Source organism: Gorilla gorilla, chromosome 11 (assembly GCF_029281585.2).
Source record: "Gorilla gorilla gorilla isolate KB3781 chromosome 11, NHGRI_mGorGor1-v2.1_pri, whole genome shotgun sequence".
Lineage (NCBI taxonomy): Eukaryota > Metazoa > Chordata > Mammalia > Primates > Hominidae > Gorilla > Gorilla gorilla.
In genome coordinates, this window is record NC_073235.2 from 37850271 (window position 1) to 37871364 (window position 21094).

At 37.6% G+C, this 21094-nt stretch overlaps 1 protein-coding gene across 14 annotated transcripts in view; it reads right to left on the minus strand.

The window, feature by feature from the left end:
* The window catches only part of ZRANB3 (zinc finger RANBP2-type containing 3), a 368239-nt gene that overhangs the window by 166680 nt on the left and 180465 nt on the right, over positions 1–21094 (minus strand). For all 14 annotated transcript variants that reach the window (XM_055380837.2, XM_055380841.2, XM_055380840.2 and 11 more), the window contains 2 exons: positions 20793–21024; positions 16355–16440 (listed from right to left, as the gene is read on the minus strand). In XM_055380837.2, the coding sequence (XP_055236812.1) occupies positions 16355–16440; positions 20793–21024 (318 nt within the window). The remainder of the gene's footprint in view (positions 1–16354; positions 16441–20792; positions 21025–21094) is intronic.

Below are 21094 nucleotides of genomic sequence, written 5' to 3' on the forward strand. Positions count from 1 at the left end.
AATCCAGTCTATCATTGATGGACATTTGGTTTGGTTCCAAGTCTTTGCTATTGTGAATAGTGCCACAATAAAGATACGTGTGCATGTGTCTTTATAGCAGCATGACTTATAATCCTTAGAGTATATATCCAGAAATGGGATCACTGGGTCAAATGGTATTTCTAGTTCTAGATCCTTGAGGAATCGCCACACTGTCTTCCACAATGGTTGAACTAGTTTACACTCCCACAAACACTGTAAAAACATTCCTATTTCTCCACGTCCTCTCCAGCATGTGTTGTTTCCTGACTTTTTAATGATTGCCATTCTAACTGGTGTGAGATGGTATCTCATTGTGGTTTTGATTTGCATTTCTCTGATGAGCAGTGATGATGAGCATTTTTTCATGTGTCTGTTGGCTGCGTAAGTGTCTTCTTTTGAGAAGTGTCTGTTCATATCCTTTGCCCACTTTTGGCTGGGGTTGATTTTTTCTTGGAAATTTGTTTAAGTTCTTTGCAGATTCTGGATATTAGCCCTTTTTCAGATGGGTAGATTGCAAAAATTTTCTCCCATTTTGTAGGTTGCCTGTTCACTCTGATGATAGTTTCTTTTGCAGTGCAGAAGCCCTTTAGTTTAATTAGATCCCATTTGTCTATTTTGGCTTTTGTTGCCATTGCTTTTGGTGTTTTAGTCATGAGGCCCTTGCCCATGCCTATGTCCTGAATGGTATTGCCTAGGTTTTCTTCTAGGGTTTTTATGAGTTTAGGTCTAACATGTAACTCTTTAATCCATCTTGAATTAATTTTTGTATAAGGTGTAAAGAAGGGATCCAGTTTCAGCTTTCTACACATGGCTAGCCAGTTTTTCAAGCATCATTTATTAAACAGGTAATCCTTTCCCCATATTTGCTTTTGTCGGGTTTGTCAAAGATCAGATGGTTGTAGATGTGTGGTGTTATTTCTGAGGCCTCTGTTCTGTTCTATTGCTCAATATATCTGTTTTGGTACCAGTACCATGCTGTTTTGGTTACTGTAGCCTTACAGCATAGTTTGAAGTCAGGTAGCATGATGCCTCCAGCTTTGTTCTTTTTGCTTAGGATTGTCTTGGCAATGCGGACTCTTTTTTGGTTCCATGTGAACTTTAAAGTAGTTTTTTCCAATTCTGTGAAGAAAGTCATTGGTAGCTTGATGGGGATGGCATTGAATCTATAAACTACCTTGGGCAGTATGGCCATTTTCATGATATTGATTCTTCCTATCCATGAGCATGGAATGTTCTTCGATTTGTTTGTGTCCTCTTTTATTTCATTGAGCAGTGGTTTGTAGCTCTCCTTGAAGAGGTCCTTCACATCCCTCGTAAGTTGGATTCCTTTGTATTCTCTTTGTAACAATTGTGAATGGGAGTTCACTCATGATTTGGCTCTCTGTCTGTTATTGGTGTATAGGAAGGCTTGTGATTTTTGCACATTGATTTTATATTCTGAGACTTTGCTGAAGTTGCTTATCAGCTTAAGGAGATTTTGGGCTGAGACAGTGGGGTTTTCTAAATATATAATCATGTCATCTGCAAACAGGGACAATTTGACTTCCTCTTTTCCTAACTGAAACCCTTTATTTCTTTCTCTTGCCTGATAGCCCTGGCCAGAACTTCCAACAATATGTTGAATAGGAGTGGTGAGAGAGTGCATCCTTGTCTTGTGCCAGTTTTCAGAGGAAATGCTTCCAGTTTTTACCCATTCAGTATGATATTGGCTGTGGATTGATCATAAATAGCTCTTATTATTTTGAGATGCATTCCATCAATACCTAGTTTAGTTAGAGTTTTTGGCATGAAGGGCTGTTGAATTTTGTAGAAGGCCTTTTTGCATCTGTTGAGATAATCATGTGGCTTTTGTCATTGGTTCCGTTTATGTGATGGATTACATTTATTGATTTGCGTTATGTTGAACCAGGCTTGCAACCCAGGGATGAAGCTGACTTGATCGTGGAGGATAAGCTCTTTGATATGCTGCTGGATTCAGTTTGCCAGTATTTTATTAAGGATTTTCGCATCGATGTTCAGGAGGGATACTCATCTAAAATTCTGGTTTTTTGTCATGTCTCTGCTAGGCATTGGTATCAGGATGATGCTGGCCTCATAAAATGAGTTAGGGAGGATTCCCTCTTTTTCTATTGACTGGAATAGTTTCAGAAGGAATGGCACGAGCTCCTCTTTGTAATTCTGGTAGAATTCCCTGTGAATCTGTCTGGTCCTGGACTTTTTTTGGTTTGCAGACTATTTTTGCCTCAATTTCAGAGCCTGTTATTGGTCTATTCAGAGATTCAACTTCTTCCTGGTTTAGTCTTGGGAGGGTGTATGTGTCCAGGAATTTATCCATTTCTTCTAGATTTTCTAGTTTATTTGTGTAGAGGTGTTTATAGTATTCTCTGACGGTAGTTTGTATTTCCGTGGGATCAGTGATGATATCCCTTTTATCATTTTTTATTGCGTCTATTTGATTCTTCTCTCTTTTCTTCATTAGTCTTGCTAGTAGTCTATCAATTTTGTTGATCTTTTCAAAAAACCAGCTCCTGGATTCATTGATTTTTTGAATCATTGATTTTGGTTTTTTGTGTCTCTATCTCCTTCAGTTCTGCCCTGATCTTAGTTAAACTATTTCCTGCCTTCTGCTAGCTTTTGAATTTGTTTGCTCTTGCTTCTCTAGTTCTTTTAACTGTGATATTAGGGTGTCGATTTTAGATCTGTCCTGCTTTCTCTTATGGGCATTTAGTGCTATAAATTTCCCTCTACACACTGCTTTAAATGTGTCCCAGAGATTCTGGTATGTTGTGCCTTTTTTCTCATTGGTTTCAAAGAACACCTTTATTTCTGCCTTCATTTCATTATTTACCCACTAGTCATTCAGGAGAAGACTGTTCAGTTTCCATGTAGTTGTGCAGTTTTGAGTGAGTTTCTTAATCTTGAGTTCTAATTTGATTGCACTGTGGTCTGAGAGACAGTTTGTTGTGATTTCTTTTACATTTGCTGAGGAGTGCTTTACTTCCAATTATGTGGTCAATATTACAGTAAGTGTGATGTGGTGCTAAAAAGAATGTATATTCTGTTGATCTGGGGTGGAGAGTTCTGTAGATGTCTATTAGGTCTGCACTGTGTTCAAGTCCTGGATATCCTTGTTAATCTTCTGTGTCGCTTATCTGTCTAATATTGTCAGTGGGGTGTTAAAAAGTCTCCCATTATTATTGTGTGGGAGTCTAGGTCTCTTTGTAGCTCTCTAAGGACTTGCTTTATGAATCTGGGTGCTCCTGTATTGGGTGCATATATATTTAGGATAGTTAGCTCTTCTTGTTGAATGGATCCATTTACCATTATAGTAATGGTCTTCTTTGTCTCTTTCGATCTTTGTTGGTTTAAAGTCTGTTTTATCAGACACTAGGAGACTTTTACTTTTTTAAGAAAATGTTTTTTCTATGTGTGGTTTGTTAAAAATAAGTATGAATAACTTTCCAAAATGAAATAAACTATCTTTAAATCAATAAAAGTAAAGGAAATGAAACAACTTATAAAGACAATGTTAACGCATGGGACAAGGCATTCCTAAGAGAAAATTAGCAGATGATAGCATTCATTACATGTAAGATAGATAAAACTATGTAAAAATAATTAGATCTATAGACAAGAGTAGAAATAAAAAATGAAAACAGTTTACTTATTAGTATAGTAGAATTATGGTATTTTTCCTTTCCATTTTTATTGTTATAGTGCTTAATACAGAAGTACATATATTTTAAAACTTCTTACTCATATTAAGCCAAAATCTACCTCCCTATTAAGTTCCACTGCTTGATACTAGTTTTGCTCTCTGAGGCCACAAAGACAGAAGTCTAATTCTTTTAGAATATGACAGATCTTTAAATATTTAAAAACCTGCTCCCCTTAGGGCTTCTCGTTTTCAAATTCCTGTAGGCTTCATAAGATCAAGTACTATGTCTTATTCATCTTTGTAGTGCCGGCAGCTCTGAAATAATGTCTTAAATATAGTAGGCAATCAATAACATTAGACATTTTTGAACTGAATATGAGATTCCTCTCATTATTCTGGTCACCCTTTTCCAGATATGTTTTCATTTGTTAAAATGCTTCTTAAAACATGGCTTCTAGTTCCCTCTTAGTTCCTCACACTCATTGTCTTCAATGACCCTCTAAAACCTACTCCAACTATCCCTATGGTTACAACCAGGTCCTAAGAAACCGTTCTACCTGGTAAATTCAGACACTCTACTCTCTACTTACCCCATCCTTCGAAGGTGCTTGTTCATTCATACTCACTATGTCTTTACTATCGCATCAATACATTTCAGTCAACTGACTCCTCTAATTTCCAAATCCATTATATTTTTTCTGTCTTCACATCTTTCCTCAGCCCTGTTGATTTCTGAGTTCATATATTACCTTTGTTCTTATTAATATAGTTTAAGTTCCCTTGTCCCACAGTCCATGCATCATAAGCTGTTGAAAAAATCCAATCTTGAATGGATCCAACTTCAGGATCAAAAAGGCCTGAAGCCTTTTCCATGCCTGTATCCAGGCTGCTGGGTGTGGCTGGAGAAACTGTACCTTAGAGAAAACTGGTTCCATTACAAATCTGCAGTTGCTGATCTCAAATGATTACTAGAGCTGTTAACAATCCTACCACACTAATCTCATTCTCATTTGGTAAAATTTCAAACCACATCAACTTTCATGAAAACTTTAACCCTCTATTTTTCCATTTCTCTGAACCTATGATTGTCCTTCCCATTCCACAGAGAAAATATAAACTGTACAATGCAAACTCTCAACTTCCTGCCATCCCCAAAAGTACAGTATATTTCCAATGATATAATGACATGCAACCATAATGTATACCATTTATGTATATGAAAAAAAGACAAAAAGGGAAAGTACAAAACAATGTTTATGCTTATATTACAATCTTTTTAAAACAATGAATTTGCCTGAATATGAACACAGTTTCTGAGGGAAGATTAAAAACTACGTACAGTTGCCTATAGGGAGAACTTAGGTAAAAGGGATTTTTCAATGTGTATACTCTTCCATAGGTTAGAATTTTGAACCATGTGAAATATCTTAGATAATAAATCAAATTTGTAAATCTAATGATGTATGTTTCATGCTTTAAGTTTTACATTATAGGGACTAGGGGAGGCGGAAATGGGGTCAATTATTTAATGGGTACAGACTTTCAATCTGCAATGATGAAAAAGCTCTGATGATGAAAAGTGGTAATGGTTGCACAACAACAGAATGTACTGAAACACATTAGAATGTATTGAAAGTCACTGAATTGTACATTTAAAAATGTTTAAATGGTAAATTTTGTTGTACATATTTTACTGCAATTGAAAAACCTAAAACATATACAGGCAACTGTATCTACTGAATTGTACATTTAAAAATACTTAAATGGTAAATTTTGTTATGCATATTTTACTGCAATTAAAAAACTACAATACTGATAACTAAAAAACCAAACTACCCTGCAATGTCTTCTTATTGCCATTATGATGAAGAACAAGACTCTGTATATTATCCCTACCTAACTCCATCACTATCTTGAAACTCTCTTCTTTTAGTTCTAGAATATTCAACTAGGTTAGTATTTGACTTGAAAACTCAGTGAAGGCTGGACTATGTGGGTCTTGTTCCCTAATGCATATCTGATGGCTACTACATGGCTTAGCATGTAAGAGGCATCCTAAAATACTTTCAGAATGAATGGATAAATTCAAAATTAAACTGTACTCTAAATGCAGTCTAATCAATGAATGGAGTAGAAGCACCCCTTACTCCAATTTAGCCTAAGGTTATTCAAAACCACAAATCTTTTAGAACTGAACTATTGATAAATAGGTGAGAGTTTCTCAAATCCCTTCCACACAAAGCTGACTTTCTAAGTCTCAATGCAGAATACATATTCTATTAATATTTATCTAATTATTTTTCAAACATATCTCTGCCATCCACTATGTTAACTATTTCTCTCAGATTCGAACCATTTGCAAATGGAATAGACACAACCTCTATTTAGCCATGGGTGAGAACATTAAATGCAACAATGCTGAGGACAAAGGAGGGACAGTGCAATTCCATGAGAGACATTTTTTAAAATTTAATTTAATTTAGGCCAGGCGCGGTAGCTCACGTCTATAATCCCAGCACTCGGGGAGGCCGAGGTAGGTGGATCACGAGGTCAGGAGATCGAGACCATCCTGGCTAACATGGTGAAACCCCGTCTCTACTAAAAATACAAAAATTTAGCCAGGCATGGTGGCGCGCGCCTGTAGTCCCAGCTACTTAGGAGGCTGAGGCAAGAGAATCGGTTGAACCTGGGAGGCAGAGGTTTCAGTGTGCTGAGATTGCACCACTGCACTCCAGCCTGGGCGACAGAGCAAGACTCCATCTCAAAAATAAATAAATTTAAAAAATAAAAATAAAAATAATTTAATTTAATTTTAAGTTCCAGGATACATGTGCAGGATGTGCAGTTTGTTACACAGGTAAATGAGTGCCATGTGGTTTGCTGTACCTATCAACCCATCACCTAGGTATTAAGCCCCGTATGCATTAGCTATTTATCCTGATGCTCTCCCTTGAGACATTTCTTGAAGCTGACAATGACCCATTAATTAACAATCTTTAGGTATGTCTATAAACACTTTTAATTTGTATTATCATGCAGCATTTTTCCTCTCATAAAAATTTAGACAACGAATTCTCCTTAGAGGTGGAAATGGTACAAAATATCAATGACAAATAACATTTTAAAAATTGATGAATTACTGTTAAGATATTCTAGACACTATTCTGTGTCACACAGAATAGTGTCTAGAATATCTTAACAGTAATTCAAACATAACATTACATTAACATAGTAATTCAACAGTAATTCAAACATAACATTAACACACCATTGGAAGAGGCTGGGCGCTGTGCCTCATGCCTGTAAATCCTAGCATTTTGGGAAGCTGAGGGGGGCAGATGGCTTGAGGTCTGGAGTTCGAGACCAGCTTGGCCAACATGGTGAAACCCTGTTTCCACTAAAAAGACAAAAATTTGCCTGGTGTGGTGACACATGCCTGCAGTCCCACCTATTTGGGAGGCTGAGGCAGGAGAATCTCTTGAACCAGGGAAGCGGAGGTTGCAGCGAGCAGAGATTGCACCACTGCACTCCAACCCAGGCAAAAGAGCAAGACTCCGTCTCAAATAAAACAAAACAAAACAAAACAACAAAAACAAAAACATAATATTAGGGAAGACCAACATGTCTTCTCACAGCATACTTTTTGAAGACAGCTGCTGGTAACAGGATGCTTGGCTGGGTTATCTATGTGTTCTCTTTTTCTATGTAAAAGAATATTTATTAAAGTTGCCATTCCCTAAGTTTTCATTACTTCCAGGGGAAAAAAAAAAAACAACATAAAAGGAAGTGAGATAGAGCAAGCCATTTAAACCCACCAAGTGCTTATAAAAATGGGTGATCTCCAAAGTCTTTTAGCTTTAACAATTGATCATTCAATGTGCTAATGGTTGACAACTGAGTATGTTGCCTTCTCCAAATCATATTTGTATTTATAGTTTCTTCTAAATATAACCCTGTAAAGTGAATGATGTAAGGCATTTTGGATAAGAGATGTTCTGGTTGAGTAATACTTCTGCTGTCTGTCTCAAGTCAAACCAGGTAGCTGGTTACCTATACCCTAACTTCTCATCCCTGAACTACATTTGCATTAGTACATTTCTGTTTGTCATTACTTAGGTATTTAATACACTTTATAAAAGCAAAATTATATTTTTGCTGAAGCTTCACTTAACTTATTTTGAATACAGTCATGACATTTCAAATATAAAATATGGGTCTAGAACTGAATAACTAACCAAAATTTGCATTCTGCAAAATTATAGTGTGAAAATGACACCTTCACAGAATCAAAACATTATGGAAAAATATATAGCACTCCACAGACTAACATAAAATGCCAGGAAGTGACTTGAGCTGAGTTAGAGTCTATGGAACCATAGTGCTTTCAAGGTAAAGAAGTAAAGGAATAACATAAAACTTCTGAAATGGAACCTGAAAGAAAATGCCTTTTGAGAAGCATGATATTAATCTTGAAATGGCTTTCTCCAGAAAACAGAACGTGTCCTCCACAATCATAAAGCATTTCACAGAGATGAATTTTTTTATGAAACAGGGTAGGCATTAAGTAAGAAAGAGACAGGTATACTGCCTCTTTCTGTTGTCATATGACAAGTTCTAGTCAGGAAACAAAAAAAGAAATGCTTATTGACCACGTGGGTTGTTCCAGACTCCAAAAGATAAATGCAGGTAAGTATGTTTGTTTTATGTGGGCAAATTTTTGGCATTTACAGTCTGCAACAATTACAATTAAGGGCTTCCCACCAATACCTAGCATCATGAAAAAAAAAAGACCTATGATAGGAACAAAATGAATATTTAGAAATGACATGCCAGGAACCATGGTTTTTGGCTATAAGGAACTGAAACTCTGAATCAAGACTGTTTAATAAAAAAAGAAATGTTTTACAACATGAATAAAAGGAATTCAGAGTCCAGGAAGGCTCCTGGATTGGTCAACTCTTGTATTCCTTGCACCTTGTCACTGTGCCATTAAAAAGCTTGCCTCATCTAAACCCGATACCCACCATGGTCAGAAGACAGCTACCAGAAGCAGGTAGGACAACATGCTTCTTTGTTCATATTCAGCTTAAGATGCTTATCTTGTCCTCCATCCTTGAAATAAAGCCTTTCTTCAGCATGCTTGGCACAAGAACAACCCTAGACCGTTAACAGTTGTCTGAAGAATACTGTGTGTTAACTGGCTTAGAATGACCAGAATCCATCAGGGAAAAAGGATACAAAGTCAACTTCCCCAGAGTCCTATAGATATGTATATATAACTGAAGTAAATCAGAAACCTGTTTGGAAGGAAGACGGGGTAGACAACTAAGAGTGTTAACTACATTTGCTGCTGTTGATTTCCTAGTGGAGGGAAGGGATATTAATTTGTGGCACTGTAGCAAAATCATTATAGTCATTTCCATGCACTGTTAAAAAAAATCACTTGGTAAAGACCAAAGAGTTATTACTTTGGTCAAACTAGCATCTAAATGAATTTATAGTTTAATCAAAACTGATGTTAGCAAATTAATTATGCCCCCAGTTACTAGAAAAACAACTAAGAACTTTGTGTCACAGAACTCTCTCAGTCCAAGTCACAAAACTATATTAAATTAAAATTCTTAATAGAAAGTAGCCAAATTATACTAGTTTTTCCATTTTTTTCTTTTATACAGAAGAAGTAAAATAAATGTAACAGTGTCAGTTATGTAAGTACTCCTCTTAGTATTTTACTTAATATAAGAAGAATCCCTGTTTTGCTCATGATTTTTAAAGTCAATATGAAGAAACCAAACTTTGAGCTGGGAAAGATTATCCAAATCACTTAGTTCAGCCATTTTATTCCAGAAGCTCCAAATCTAAAGTATAAGAAATGCTTCTCCAAGATGATTGTGCTGCGTATTTTTTAATACTATGTCAATTTTCAGAGCAATTTTAAGTTATATCTGAGTAACCCCATTAGTTTGACAACATCTGTGAATTTAGCAGATGAATGATGTTATTCATGTCAAGAAGTTACATCGATCTAGCATACAAAAAAAACCCAGATCCAGTATTCAATAATTCAATAAACATTGGATATCATGTGCCAGGTGCCGTGTTAGCCATTGGGAATAGAATACTGGAAAAAACAAGCGTTCTGCCCTCAAAGAGCTTCTAGCTAGTAACTCACTCCAATGAGGAATACAATGCAGGTCAAGTTCCCTATCAATCTGATCACTTGCCACTGCAAACTGGACTCTTGTTATAAATCTCCAGACAGCTGGGTAATCACACTATGCTGAACAGTTAAACTAACAGCATGCAAAGTGGACTCCACAGTGCCACGTGGCTTCTATAGAGAAGTCTCAGAGACTGTCAGTTGGGTCAGGGGCATCAGAGGCTACCATGTTGACAATTTCAAGACATCCAGGGAAAATCAGTGCGTGTGTTTTACACATATACATTTTAAAAAATACAAAAGACAACACAATTTTCTGTAATTTCCTTTTCTTTCAACACTGTATCTTGGAAATGAGTTGCATCAAGATTACACAGTATTCCACTGTATGGAGGTACAATAATTTACAGTAAGTTCTCTACAACTAGTTGTTATCCAATCATGTATTATTTACTAAACATGCAATTTCAATTTTGCATACATGTGCATATGTGTGTATGTGTATATCTATATGTTGTGTATTTAATAAATATGTGAATAACACATGTATAAGAACATACATGAACAATTACATACAATAGTATATATGAACAAGTGTAAGATAAACTTATATTTTAATTGCTAGAATAAATGTATGGGCTTTTCAATGTTTGGTAGGTATAGTGAAATTTCTATCAATAGACGGTATAGGCCAGGCAGGGTGGCTCATGACTGTAATTCCAGCACTTAAGGATGCTGAGGTGGGAGGATCGCTGAAGCCCAGAGTTCCAGACAAGGCTGGGCAACATACTGACACCCCGTCTCTACAAAAAAAAATTTTTTAATTGCCAGGTGTGGTGGCTCACGCCTGTAATCCCAGCACTTTGGGAGGCCAGGGTGGGCGGATCACCTGAGGTCAGGAGTTCGAGAACAGCTTCGCCAATGTGGTAAAACCCGTCTCTACTAAAAATACAAAAATTAGCTGGGTGTGGTGGTGCATGCCTGTAATCCCAGCTACTTGGGAGGCTGAGGCAGGAGAATCGCTTGAACCCGGGAGGCAGAGGTTGCAGCGAGCGTGCCACTGCACTCCAGCTTGGGTGACACAGCAAGACTCCATCTGAAAAAAAAAAAACAACAAAAAAAACAAAGAATTAGCCAGACATGGTAGTGCATCCCTGTAGTCCCAGCTACTAGGGAGACCGAGGTGGGAGGATCACCTGAGCCAAGGCAGTTGAGGCTGCACTGAGCCATGATTGTGCCACTGCACTCCAACCTGGGTGACAAAGCAAGACCCTGTCTCAAAAAAACCCCAAAACAGATGGTATAGCCATAACATTCCTTTCAACAATGTAAGACAGTTTGTTTCTTCATATGCTCATTGATATACTGTTTTGTTAAATGTTATAATTTTTATAACTGTAATAGGTAAAACTTTGTCTTACTGTAGTTTCAATTTAAATTCCTCTTATCAATTAGATTTATGCAGTTAAAACCTATTTGTATTTCCTTTTCTATCAATTATTTGTTTACATTTTTTTCACATTTTTCTCAGTCACTGAAATTAGCCTTCTCTTTAATTTGCAACACATAAATAATTTTTCCTTAATTAGAAATTTGTTACTTTATATATATTTTCTAGAAGGGTGACACCTTTTAAATTCTTACGCAATCAAATATATTCCTTTTTATGACTTCCCTAAAACAAAGTTATAAAAGAATTCCTCTATGTTTTATTTAGGGTTTTATTTAATAATGTTTAAATATTTTATTCATCTGGAATTTATTGTTGTGTAAGAAGAAGAGAAAGAATCCCTGTCCCTTTTCTTTTTCTTTTTTTTTTTTTAAGACAGAGTCTTGCTCTTGTCGCCCAGGCTGGAGGGCAATGGCGCGATCTCGGCTCACTACAACCTCTGCCTCCTCAGTTCTAGTGATTCTTCTGCCTCAGCCTCCTGAGTAGCTGGGATTACAGGTGCCCACCACCACGCCCAGCTAATTTTTGTATTTTTATTAGAGATGGGGTTTCACCATGTTGGCCAAACTGGTCTCGAACTCCTGACCTCAGGTGATCTACCTGGCTCGGCCTCTCAAAGTGCTAGGATTACAGGCGTGAGCTACTGCGCCCAACCCCCTTTTTTTAATACTCTAGTTTTTCATAACCTTCTTGGCAATTGTTGCTTACTTATTTTTTCAAATAATATTTAGAATCAATTTTCTGGATCTACAAGAAAAATATTCTTATTTGAATATATTATATCTACGAATAAGTTCAGAAAAAAGTAAAATCTTGGCCGGGTGAGGTGGCTCACACCTGTAATCCCAGCAACTTGGGAGGCTGAGGCAGGCAGATCATGAGGTCAGGAGTTCAAGACCAGCCTGGCCAACCTGGGGAAACCATGTATTTTTTGTATTTTGTAAAAATACAAAAATTAGCCAGGTGTGGTGGCGGCACGCACCTGTAATCTCAGCTACTCGGGAGGCTGAGGCAGGAGAATTGCTTGAACCTAGGAGGTGGAGGTTGCAATGAGCCAAGACCGCACCATTGCACCCCAGGCTGGTCAACAGAGTGAGATTCCGTCTCAAAAAAAACAGTAAAGTCTTTATAATACCAAGTCTTTTCATCAAACAGGAGTATGTCTTTTTATTTATCTTTTTATATGTCCTTTAGTAATATTCTTGAGTCTTATATCTTTTATCTTCATTGTATTTTAGAAATATTTATTATTTGTGTAGAGAAAGACAACTGACTATTTCCTGATTGATTGATTGATTTTGAGACGGAGTCTTGCTCTGCTGCCCAGGCTGGAGTGCAGTGGCGCTATCTCGGCTCACTGAAAGCTCCACCTCCCGGGTTCACGCCACTCTCCTGCCTCAGAGTAGCTGGGACTACAGGTGCCCGCCACCACACCTGGCTAATTTTTTTTCTTGTTTCTTTTAGTAGAGACGGGGTTTCATCATGTTAGCCAGGATGGTCTCGATCTCTGGACCTCGTGATCTGTTGTGGGAAGTCAGGGACCCCGAACAGAGGGACTGGCTGAAGCCACAGCAGAAGAACATAAATTGTGAAGACTTCACGGACATGTATCACTTCCCCAATCAATACTCTTATAATTTCCTGTCCCTGTGTTTACTTTAATCTCTTAATCCCATCATCTTTGTAAACTGAGGATGCATGTCACCTCAGGATCCTGTGATGATTGCATTATCTGCACAAATTGTTTGTAGAGCATGTGTGTTTGAACAATATGAAATCTGGGCACCTTGAAAAAAGAACAGGATAACAGTGATGTTCAGGGAACAAGGGAGATAACCATTAGGTCTGACTGCTTGGGAGCCAGGCAGGACAGAGCTGTATTTCTCTTATTGCTGAAAACGGGTAAGAGAAATATCGCTGAATTCTTTCCCCAGTAAGGAATGTTAATAATTAACAGCCCTGGGAAAATAATGCATTCCCAGGGCGGGGCGGGGAGCCTCTAAAATGGCCGCTCTGGGATTGTCTGCCTTATGCAGTTGTAGATAGGGATGAAACACACCCTGGTCTCCTGCAGCGCCCCCAGGCTTACTAGGATTAGGAAATTCCAGCCTGGCAAATTCTAGTCAGACTGGTTCTCTGCTCTTGAACCCTGTTAAGATGTTTATCAAAGACAATGGGTGCACAGTGGGACATGAACTTAATCAGCAATTCTAGTTTCACCCTGGCCTTATGACCTTGCCCTACCCATTTGCCTTGTGATATTTTATTGCCCTTGAAGCATGTGATCTCTGTGACCCACAGCCTATTCGTACACTCCCTACCCTTTGAAAATCGCTAATAAAAACTTGCTGGTTTTACGGCTCAGGGGGCATCACGGAACCTGCCAACATGTGATGTCTCCCCTGGACACCCAGCTTTAAAATTTCTCTCTTTTGTACTCTTTCCCTTTATTTCTCAGACCGGCCAACACTTAGGGAAAATAGAAAAGAACCTACATTGAAATATTGGGGGCCGGTTCCCCCAATAGTGATCTGTCCACCTCGGCCTCCCAAAGTGCTGGGATTATAGGCATGAGCCACCACGCCTGGCCGACAACTGACTTTTTAATAGTAACTTTGTGCTAGGATATCTTAATCTATTCTTGTTTTGAACATGTTTCAGCTGACTCTCAGTCTTCCAAATAAATAACATCAGCTGTAAATAATGATAACTTTTTCTTTCTTGAAAATGTTTACCTCTTTTAATAGATGGGGTCTCACTATGTTGCCTAGGCTAGTGTCAAACTCCTGGCCTCAAGTGACTGTCCTACCTTGGCCTTCCAAAGTGCTGGGATTACAGGCGTGAGTCACTGTGCCCGTCTTTTTTCTTTTTTTTTTAAGTAAAAAAATTTTTTCCTGACAAAATTAGCCTCATATCCTCTTATTTTTCTTTTGAGTAATTGAATTATCAGTTCTCCAGAGTACAGGTAAGCTGTGGTAATAGTGAACATCCTTTTCTGGATTTTAGTGTTTCATGTGGTAGTGCTTTGGGATTGAAAGACACCCATAAACATATATACACTTATATATATGTAAAGACACACATATACATATATACCCTAAATTTATTAAAAACTGTAATCAAGGGTAAATGTTGGCTGGGCATGGTAGCTCATGTCTGTAATCCCAGCACTTTGGGAGGCTGAGGCAGGTGGATCACCTGAGGTCAGGAATTCAAGACCAGCCTGGCCAATATGGCGAAACCCTGTCTCTACTAAAAATCCAAAAAAAAAAAAAAAAAAAAAAAAAAATTAGCAGGGCACGGCAGCACACGGCTGTAGTCCCAGCTACTTGGAGGCTGAGGCAGGAGAACTGCTTGAACCCGGGAGGCAGAGGTTGCAGTGAGCCGTGACTGTGCCACTGCACTCCAGACTGGGCAACAGAGTGAGACTCTGTCTCCAAAAAAAAAAAAAAACAGGGAGGGTAAATGCTATATTTTACCTAAGGACTTCCAGCACATATAGAGATGATGAGGTTTCTCTTTGTCATTATTAATATGGTGAATTATATTTCTGTCTTTCTTAATATTCAACTTTCCTTGAATTCCTAATGTGAATGCCATTTGCATATAATCAATATATTAGGTTTTTAATGAGTTTCTGGATTTCATTAATCTATTAATATTGAGGATTTCTGCATTTGTAGTCTCGTTTTCATTTTTTGTGCTATCTTGTCTGATTTTGGTATTAAGTGTTAGACTGACTTCATAGAAACAATTTAGAAGAATTCTATCTTTGTACTTTGGAGCCCTTTAAAAAGCATCAGAAAACCATGACCATGTGGTGTTATTTAAAGGAATTATAAAAAAAAAATGCATTGGGAAACAAAACATGAGAGACTCATATCACATATAAAGAGATTATTTTTGTAATATATGAAGATTTTCAGCATATCAAGAAAAAAGCCAATACATTTAATAGACAGAAGGGCAAACAGCACACATAGACAACTGACAGAAAAAAAGTACAAATTACTCATATGTGTGAAAAAATAATGCTCAAATGCATTTAATGACATAATGGGCAAATGTCACAAGCTACTATCAGTTCACACTGGCAAAAATAAAATAATTCACATTTCACTGTGTTTGAAAAGTATGGAAAAAGAAACAATCTGACACTAAGCTGGTGGAAATATAAAAAGCTATACCTTCCGTGGAGTATGATTTGGAAAAATCTAATAATATAAAAATGCACATGCCCTTTAAACTAGCAATTTCACTTCTATAACTTTATCTTAGATTTTTCCCCTATGCATATGGCATGAAATACTAAAATAACTAACAATTATCAAGTACTCCCTATGTATGGTCACTGTTCAAGCACTTTAGAAATATTAGTTAATATAAGTCTCATAATAACTCTCCAAGGCAGGCATAATAATTTGCCATTTTTTTTGAGCTGAAGAAACTGAGGTATGAGGAGATAAAGTTACTTTTCTAAAATGAAGCGTTCGGCAATAGTAGACGTGAAAATAAAACACAGGTGGTCTAGCTCTAAATTTCCATGCTCTTCAGAACTATAAAATACTACCTCTCAACATGTGCAAAGATATTCATTGCTGCATTGTATGCACAGCTATATACTACAAACGTCCAATAAGAGTAGACTGCATAAATAAATTCTAAACAGTAGAATAGATGCAGCATTTAAAATGAATAATAGGCTGGGCGTGGTGGCTCAAGCCTGTAATCCCAGCACTTCGGGAGGCCAAGGCAGGCAAATCACCTGAGGTCAGGAGTTTGAGACCAGCCTGGCCAACATGGTGAAACCCCATCTCTAGTAAAAATAACAAAAATTAGCCGGGCATGGTTGCGCATGCCTGTAATCCCAGCTACTCAGGAGGCTAAGGCAGAAGAATCAATTGAACCCAGGAGGCAGAGATTGTAGTGAGCCATGATGGTACCACTGCAGTCCAGCCTGGGCGATGGGAGTGAGACTCTGTCTCAAAAAAAAAAGAATGATTAATAAAGCAATGTTCACAGTAAACATGTGAGGAAAAAATTTACGGAAAATAGTTTAACTTACCTGATGTGTGCATTACAGTATCTTTTTGCATAGTCGGTCCATCTTCCAAATTTTTGTGGAAAGAGAGCTTCAATCTGCATAAAAAGCTATAATAATACAAGTGTTTGTAGTATGTTGTAATATTTTCAAGTAAATTATTATTACAATGATAAAACCATTTAACAAAATAGTAGGAAGTATAAAAGAAAATCCAACTGTTTCTTCCTCAAATCCCCTCACTACTATTCATCAGGGATAACCGTTATCTGTTGTATAAATATACATTTATACATTTTTCTATGTTGATATAAGCATATGTTTATGCTTTTATTCACATAAGGAGGATCATATCATATATATTGTTACACTAGAATTTTGTCCCATAAAACATGTCTCAGACACTTAAATTACACGTGTCTATTTTTACTTTTAAAACCTTATATAGACAATATAATAATAATGCACTGCTTAAAAACTGAATAGCAACCAATTATGATGTAGATGTACTGTAGAAGATTTAAACAGACTCCTGATATTGGACATATAGGCTATTTCTAGCTTTTGTTTTGTTTTGTTTTTTGTTTTTGAGACGGAGTCTCGCTCTGTCGCCCAGGCTGGAGTGCAGTGGCGTGATCTTGGCTCACTGCAAGCTCCGCCTCCTGGGTTCACGCCATTCTCTCGCCTCAGCCTCCCGAGTAGCTGGGAGTACAAGATGCCCACCACCATGCCCGGCTAATTTTGTTTTTGTATTTTTAGTAGAGACGGGGTTTCACCTTGTTAGCCAGGATGGTCTCGATCTCCTGACCTCGTGATCCACCCGCCTTGGCCTCCCAAAGTGCTGGGATTACAGGCATGTGCCACCACGCCCAGCCTATTTCTAGCTTTTATGAAGTTACTAATATTAACAACTTCATATAACTGTGTGTGTATATATATATATGAATATATAGGTATAGTACATATATTTATATCTGTATCTATTAATCATCTATCTATCCATCCATCCATCCATTCATTCATCCATCCATTTGCATTTCTATTAGAGGTGATGTAGGATTATATTTAGAAATGGAATAGCTGATTCTAAGGTATATGCTGTTTTAAAGTTTGATAATGTTACCATGTTGCCCAGTAAGAAGATTATCCCAATTTACACTCCCATCAATAGTATCATGAAATCTTTTCATTTTTACAGCTCTGATAGGCTACACACAGGACTGTCTCACTGTTATTTTAATATATTTTTAAAAACCAACAGCTTTATTGTGACATATAATTCATATACTATTCAAACTTTGAAAGAACATAATTCAGTGGCTTTCAATAGATTCACATAGTTGTGCACCAATCATGACTAATTCTATAATATTTTTATCACCCCCCAAAAAACCTCCACACCCATTAGTAGTCACTGCCTATTTCTCCTCTCTTCCAATCCTGCCAACTACTAACCCACTTTCTGTCTCTATGAATTTGCCTATTCTGGGCATTTCATATAAATAGAATTATACAATATGTAGCCTTTTGTATCTGGTTTATTTCACCCAGCATAGTGCTTTCAAAGTTAATTCATGTTGTAACACATATAGTATTTTCATTCCTCTTTAGGTCCAAATAATTCCACTGTATGGCTATATCACATTTGTTTATACATTCATCAACTGATGGGCATTTTACTTGTTTCCACTTTTTGAATATCATGAATAATGCTACTATGTAACTATACACATGAGTATATAATTTTTGGTGAGAATTTGTTTTCAGTTCTCTTTTTTTTTTTTTGGGACGGAGTCTTGCTCTGTCGCCCAGGCTGGAGTGCAGTGGTGCGATCTCGGCTCACTGCAAGCTCCGCCTCCTGGGTTCACGCCATTCTCTTGCCTCAGCCTCCAGAGTAGCTGGGACTACAGGCGCCCACCACCGCGCCTGGCTAATTTTTTTGTATTTTTTAGTAGAGACGGGGTTTCACCTTGGTCTTGATCTCCTGACCCCGTGATCTGCCCGCCTCAGCCTCCCAAAGTGCTGGGATCACAGGCGTGAGCCATTGCTCCCGGCCTGTTTTCAGTTCTCTTGGGTATATACCTAAGAATAAAATCGTTGGGTCATACAGTAACATTTTAAGTAACTCCTAAATTTTTCTAAAGTGACTTCAGTGCTTTATATCCATTTAATATGACAACATATTCAGAAATAACCAATGGGCCAAAGAAGAAATCACAAAGGAAATTAGAGAACATTTTGAGATAAAGGAAATTGAGAACACAACATACCAAAACATGAGTTGCAGCAAAAATAGTGCTTAGAGGGAAATTAATAGTTGCATATGACTATGTTAAACAAGAAGAACTCAAATCAATAACCTAATTTTTCACCTTAACACACTGGAAAAGTAAGAGCAAACAACCCACAGCAAATAGAAGGAAGGTCACAATAAAGATAAGAGTGGAAATAGACTGGGTGTGGTGGCTCAAAACTGTAATCCCAGCACTTTGGGAGGCTAAGACGAGCAGATCACTTGAGGCCAGGAGTTTGAGACCAGCCTGGCCAACATGGTAAAATCCCGTCTCTACTCAAAATACAAAAATGTGCCGGGCGTGGTGGCATGCGCCTGCAATCCCAGCTACTCGGGAGGCTGAGGCGGAAGAATTGCTTGAACCTGGGAGGTAGAAGTTGCTGTGAGCCGAGATCATGCCACTGCACTGCAGCCTGGGCAACAGAGTGAGACTCTGTCTCAAAAAAAAAAAAAGAAAAGAAAAGAAAGAAAGAAAAAATTAGAGAACTCACACTTCCTAATTTTAAAACTCCAAACTTAGAATTTCTAATTTTATATTCTTTTTCTTAGAAAAAAATCCCAAACACAAATTATACAATCATCAGGACCCACAAAATTGGTATTTACCCTTGCTTTGAATAGTGGCTACCACAGGTAAAGAGTGAAAAGTACTGACATGTGATCAGAGTAGGATGTAAGAGCCACTGTTGTACTGTTAATGTTCTATTTCTTATGCTCGATTATAAGTAGATGAGTATTCATTTTATTATTATCATTTGAAACGTATGTATCTTTTGTATACTCCCTTTTATTTTTGAGACAGAGTCTCACTCTGTCGCCCAGACTGGAGTGCAATGGTGAGATCTCAACTCACTGCAACCTCTGCCTCCTGGGTTCAAGTGATTTTCCTGCCTCAGCCTCCCGGGTAGCTAAACTACAGGCACAGGCCACCATGCCCAGCTAATTTTTGTGTTTTTAGTAAAGATGGGGTTTCACCATGTTGGCCAGGCTGGTCTTGAACTCCTGGCCTCAAGTGATCCACTCGCCTCGGCTTCCCAAAGTGCTGGGATTACAGGTATGAGCTACTGAGTCCAGCCGACTCGCTGGACTCAGTAGGACTGAGTATCTTGAAGGATACGTTTCATGATTTTTTTTAAGTATATCATCACCCCATTATTCATTGACATAATTTGCAGACATAATGTCAATTACCTGGAGCTACAGCACTGTCAGTGGGCATCCAAGAGTAAAAACTATAAAAGGTAAAATTAAGCATTTTATCATCACTATCTATGTACTTTTATATGTATCTCACAAGATTTCCAGGATAGAATTGAAAAGCAGAGCTTAGGTAATACTGTTAGACAGGGCAATGATAATAGCTGTCACCCAGGCTTGGCTCAAAAATTAATATAACATTGGCTACCATATGTTGAGTGCTTACTATGTGACAAGGCATAGGGTGAGGAACTTTCAAAGCAGTATTAGCTTTAATTCTCCCAGCAACCCTACATGACAGCCCATGTTTTTCTAAGATTCAGTGTTCATTAGTAAACAGAGCCTCCTTAAACAACACTAAACCTTACAGACATTTATTCCATCATGTCTTCTTCCTAACCCTTTAACCACTCCACGTACTACCCATCTCTTAGAGTAGCAAAAGCTAAATGGGGTATCAAACACATGACTTATTCTTTCATTCTAAGCAGATACCTTATCTGGTCTGCACGTAAGTTTTAGTTTCTCTTTACTTTTCCAAATGTGACTCTTAAAGTGAAAGAAGAACAGAGAGAAGCTCTGAAATGCATTGTAAAAGAAATAAGGTAGATCCAATCCCAATCCTAAGAAGCTTATAATGTAAAATAGATAGGATAAATGAAGATTAAGACCATAGAAGAACCTCAGGAACACATTGTGAAGAATATTATAAAGTTGTACTAAATATGGAAGCCTTATAATAAAGGTAAAAGCTACGTTTTATACATACCTACAAGCTTGGCTAAGGCTTAAATGTAAATAGATTAAAATAGCCATGATAAAACATATGTACTATCTAGAAATTCCCAATGTACTCCTCTAGCATTTGAGGCATCTAATTTGAAATTAAAAATTGCAAAACAGGTGGTTGACTCAATACCCCCCCAACCCCCTTCTCTTCTTTTTAAGTTCGAAGTATAAGGATTGTAATACCTCTTCAGGCCTTCCTAAAGCTGGTGTTCCTGTAAGAAGAATGGCTCGTCTGGCTTTCTGTACTATTGGCAATAAAATCCTGCTGCGAGTTGCATTTCTGGATTTCATGTAGTGTGATTCATCCACTATAACTACTTTGAAGTTCTGATTATTCAGTGCATCTATCAAAGTCTTTGCATCTGCGGTTAGGAGACCATAACCCAGAACTGTCACTTTACTGGTCGACATTCTCCTAGAAAAGAAAATCCATGTACTTAAAAAATATCTCAGTAATGACGTTATCATAAACAATACAACTCTCT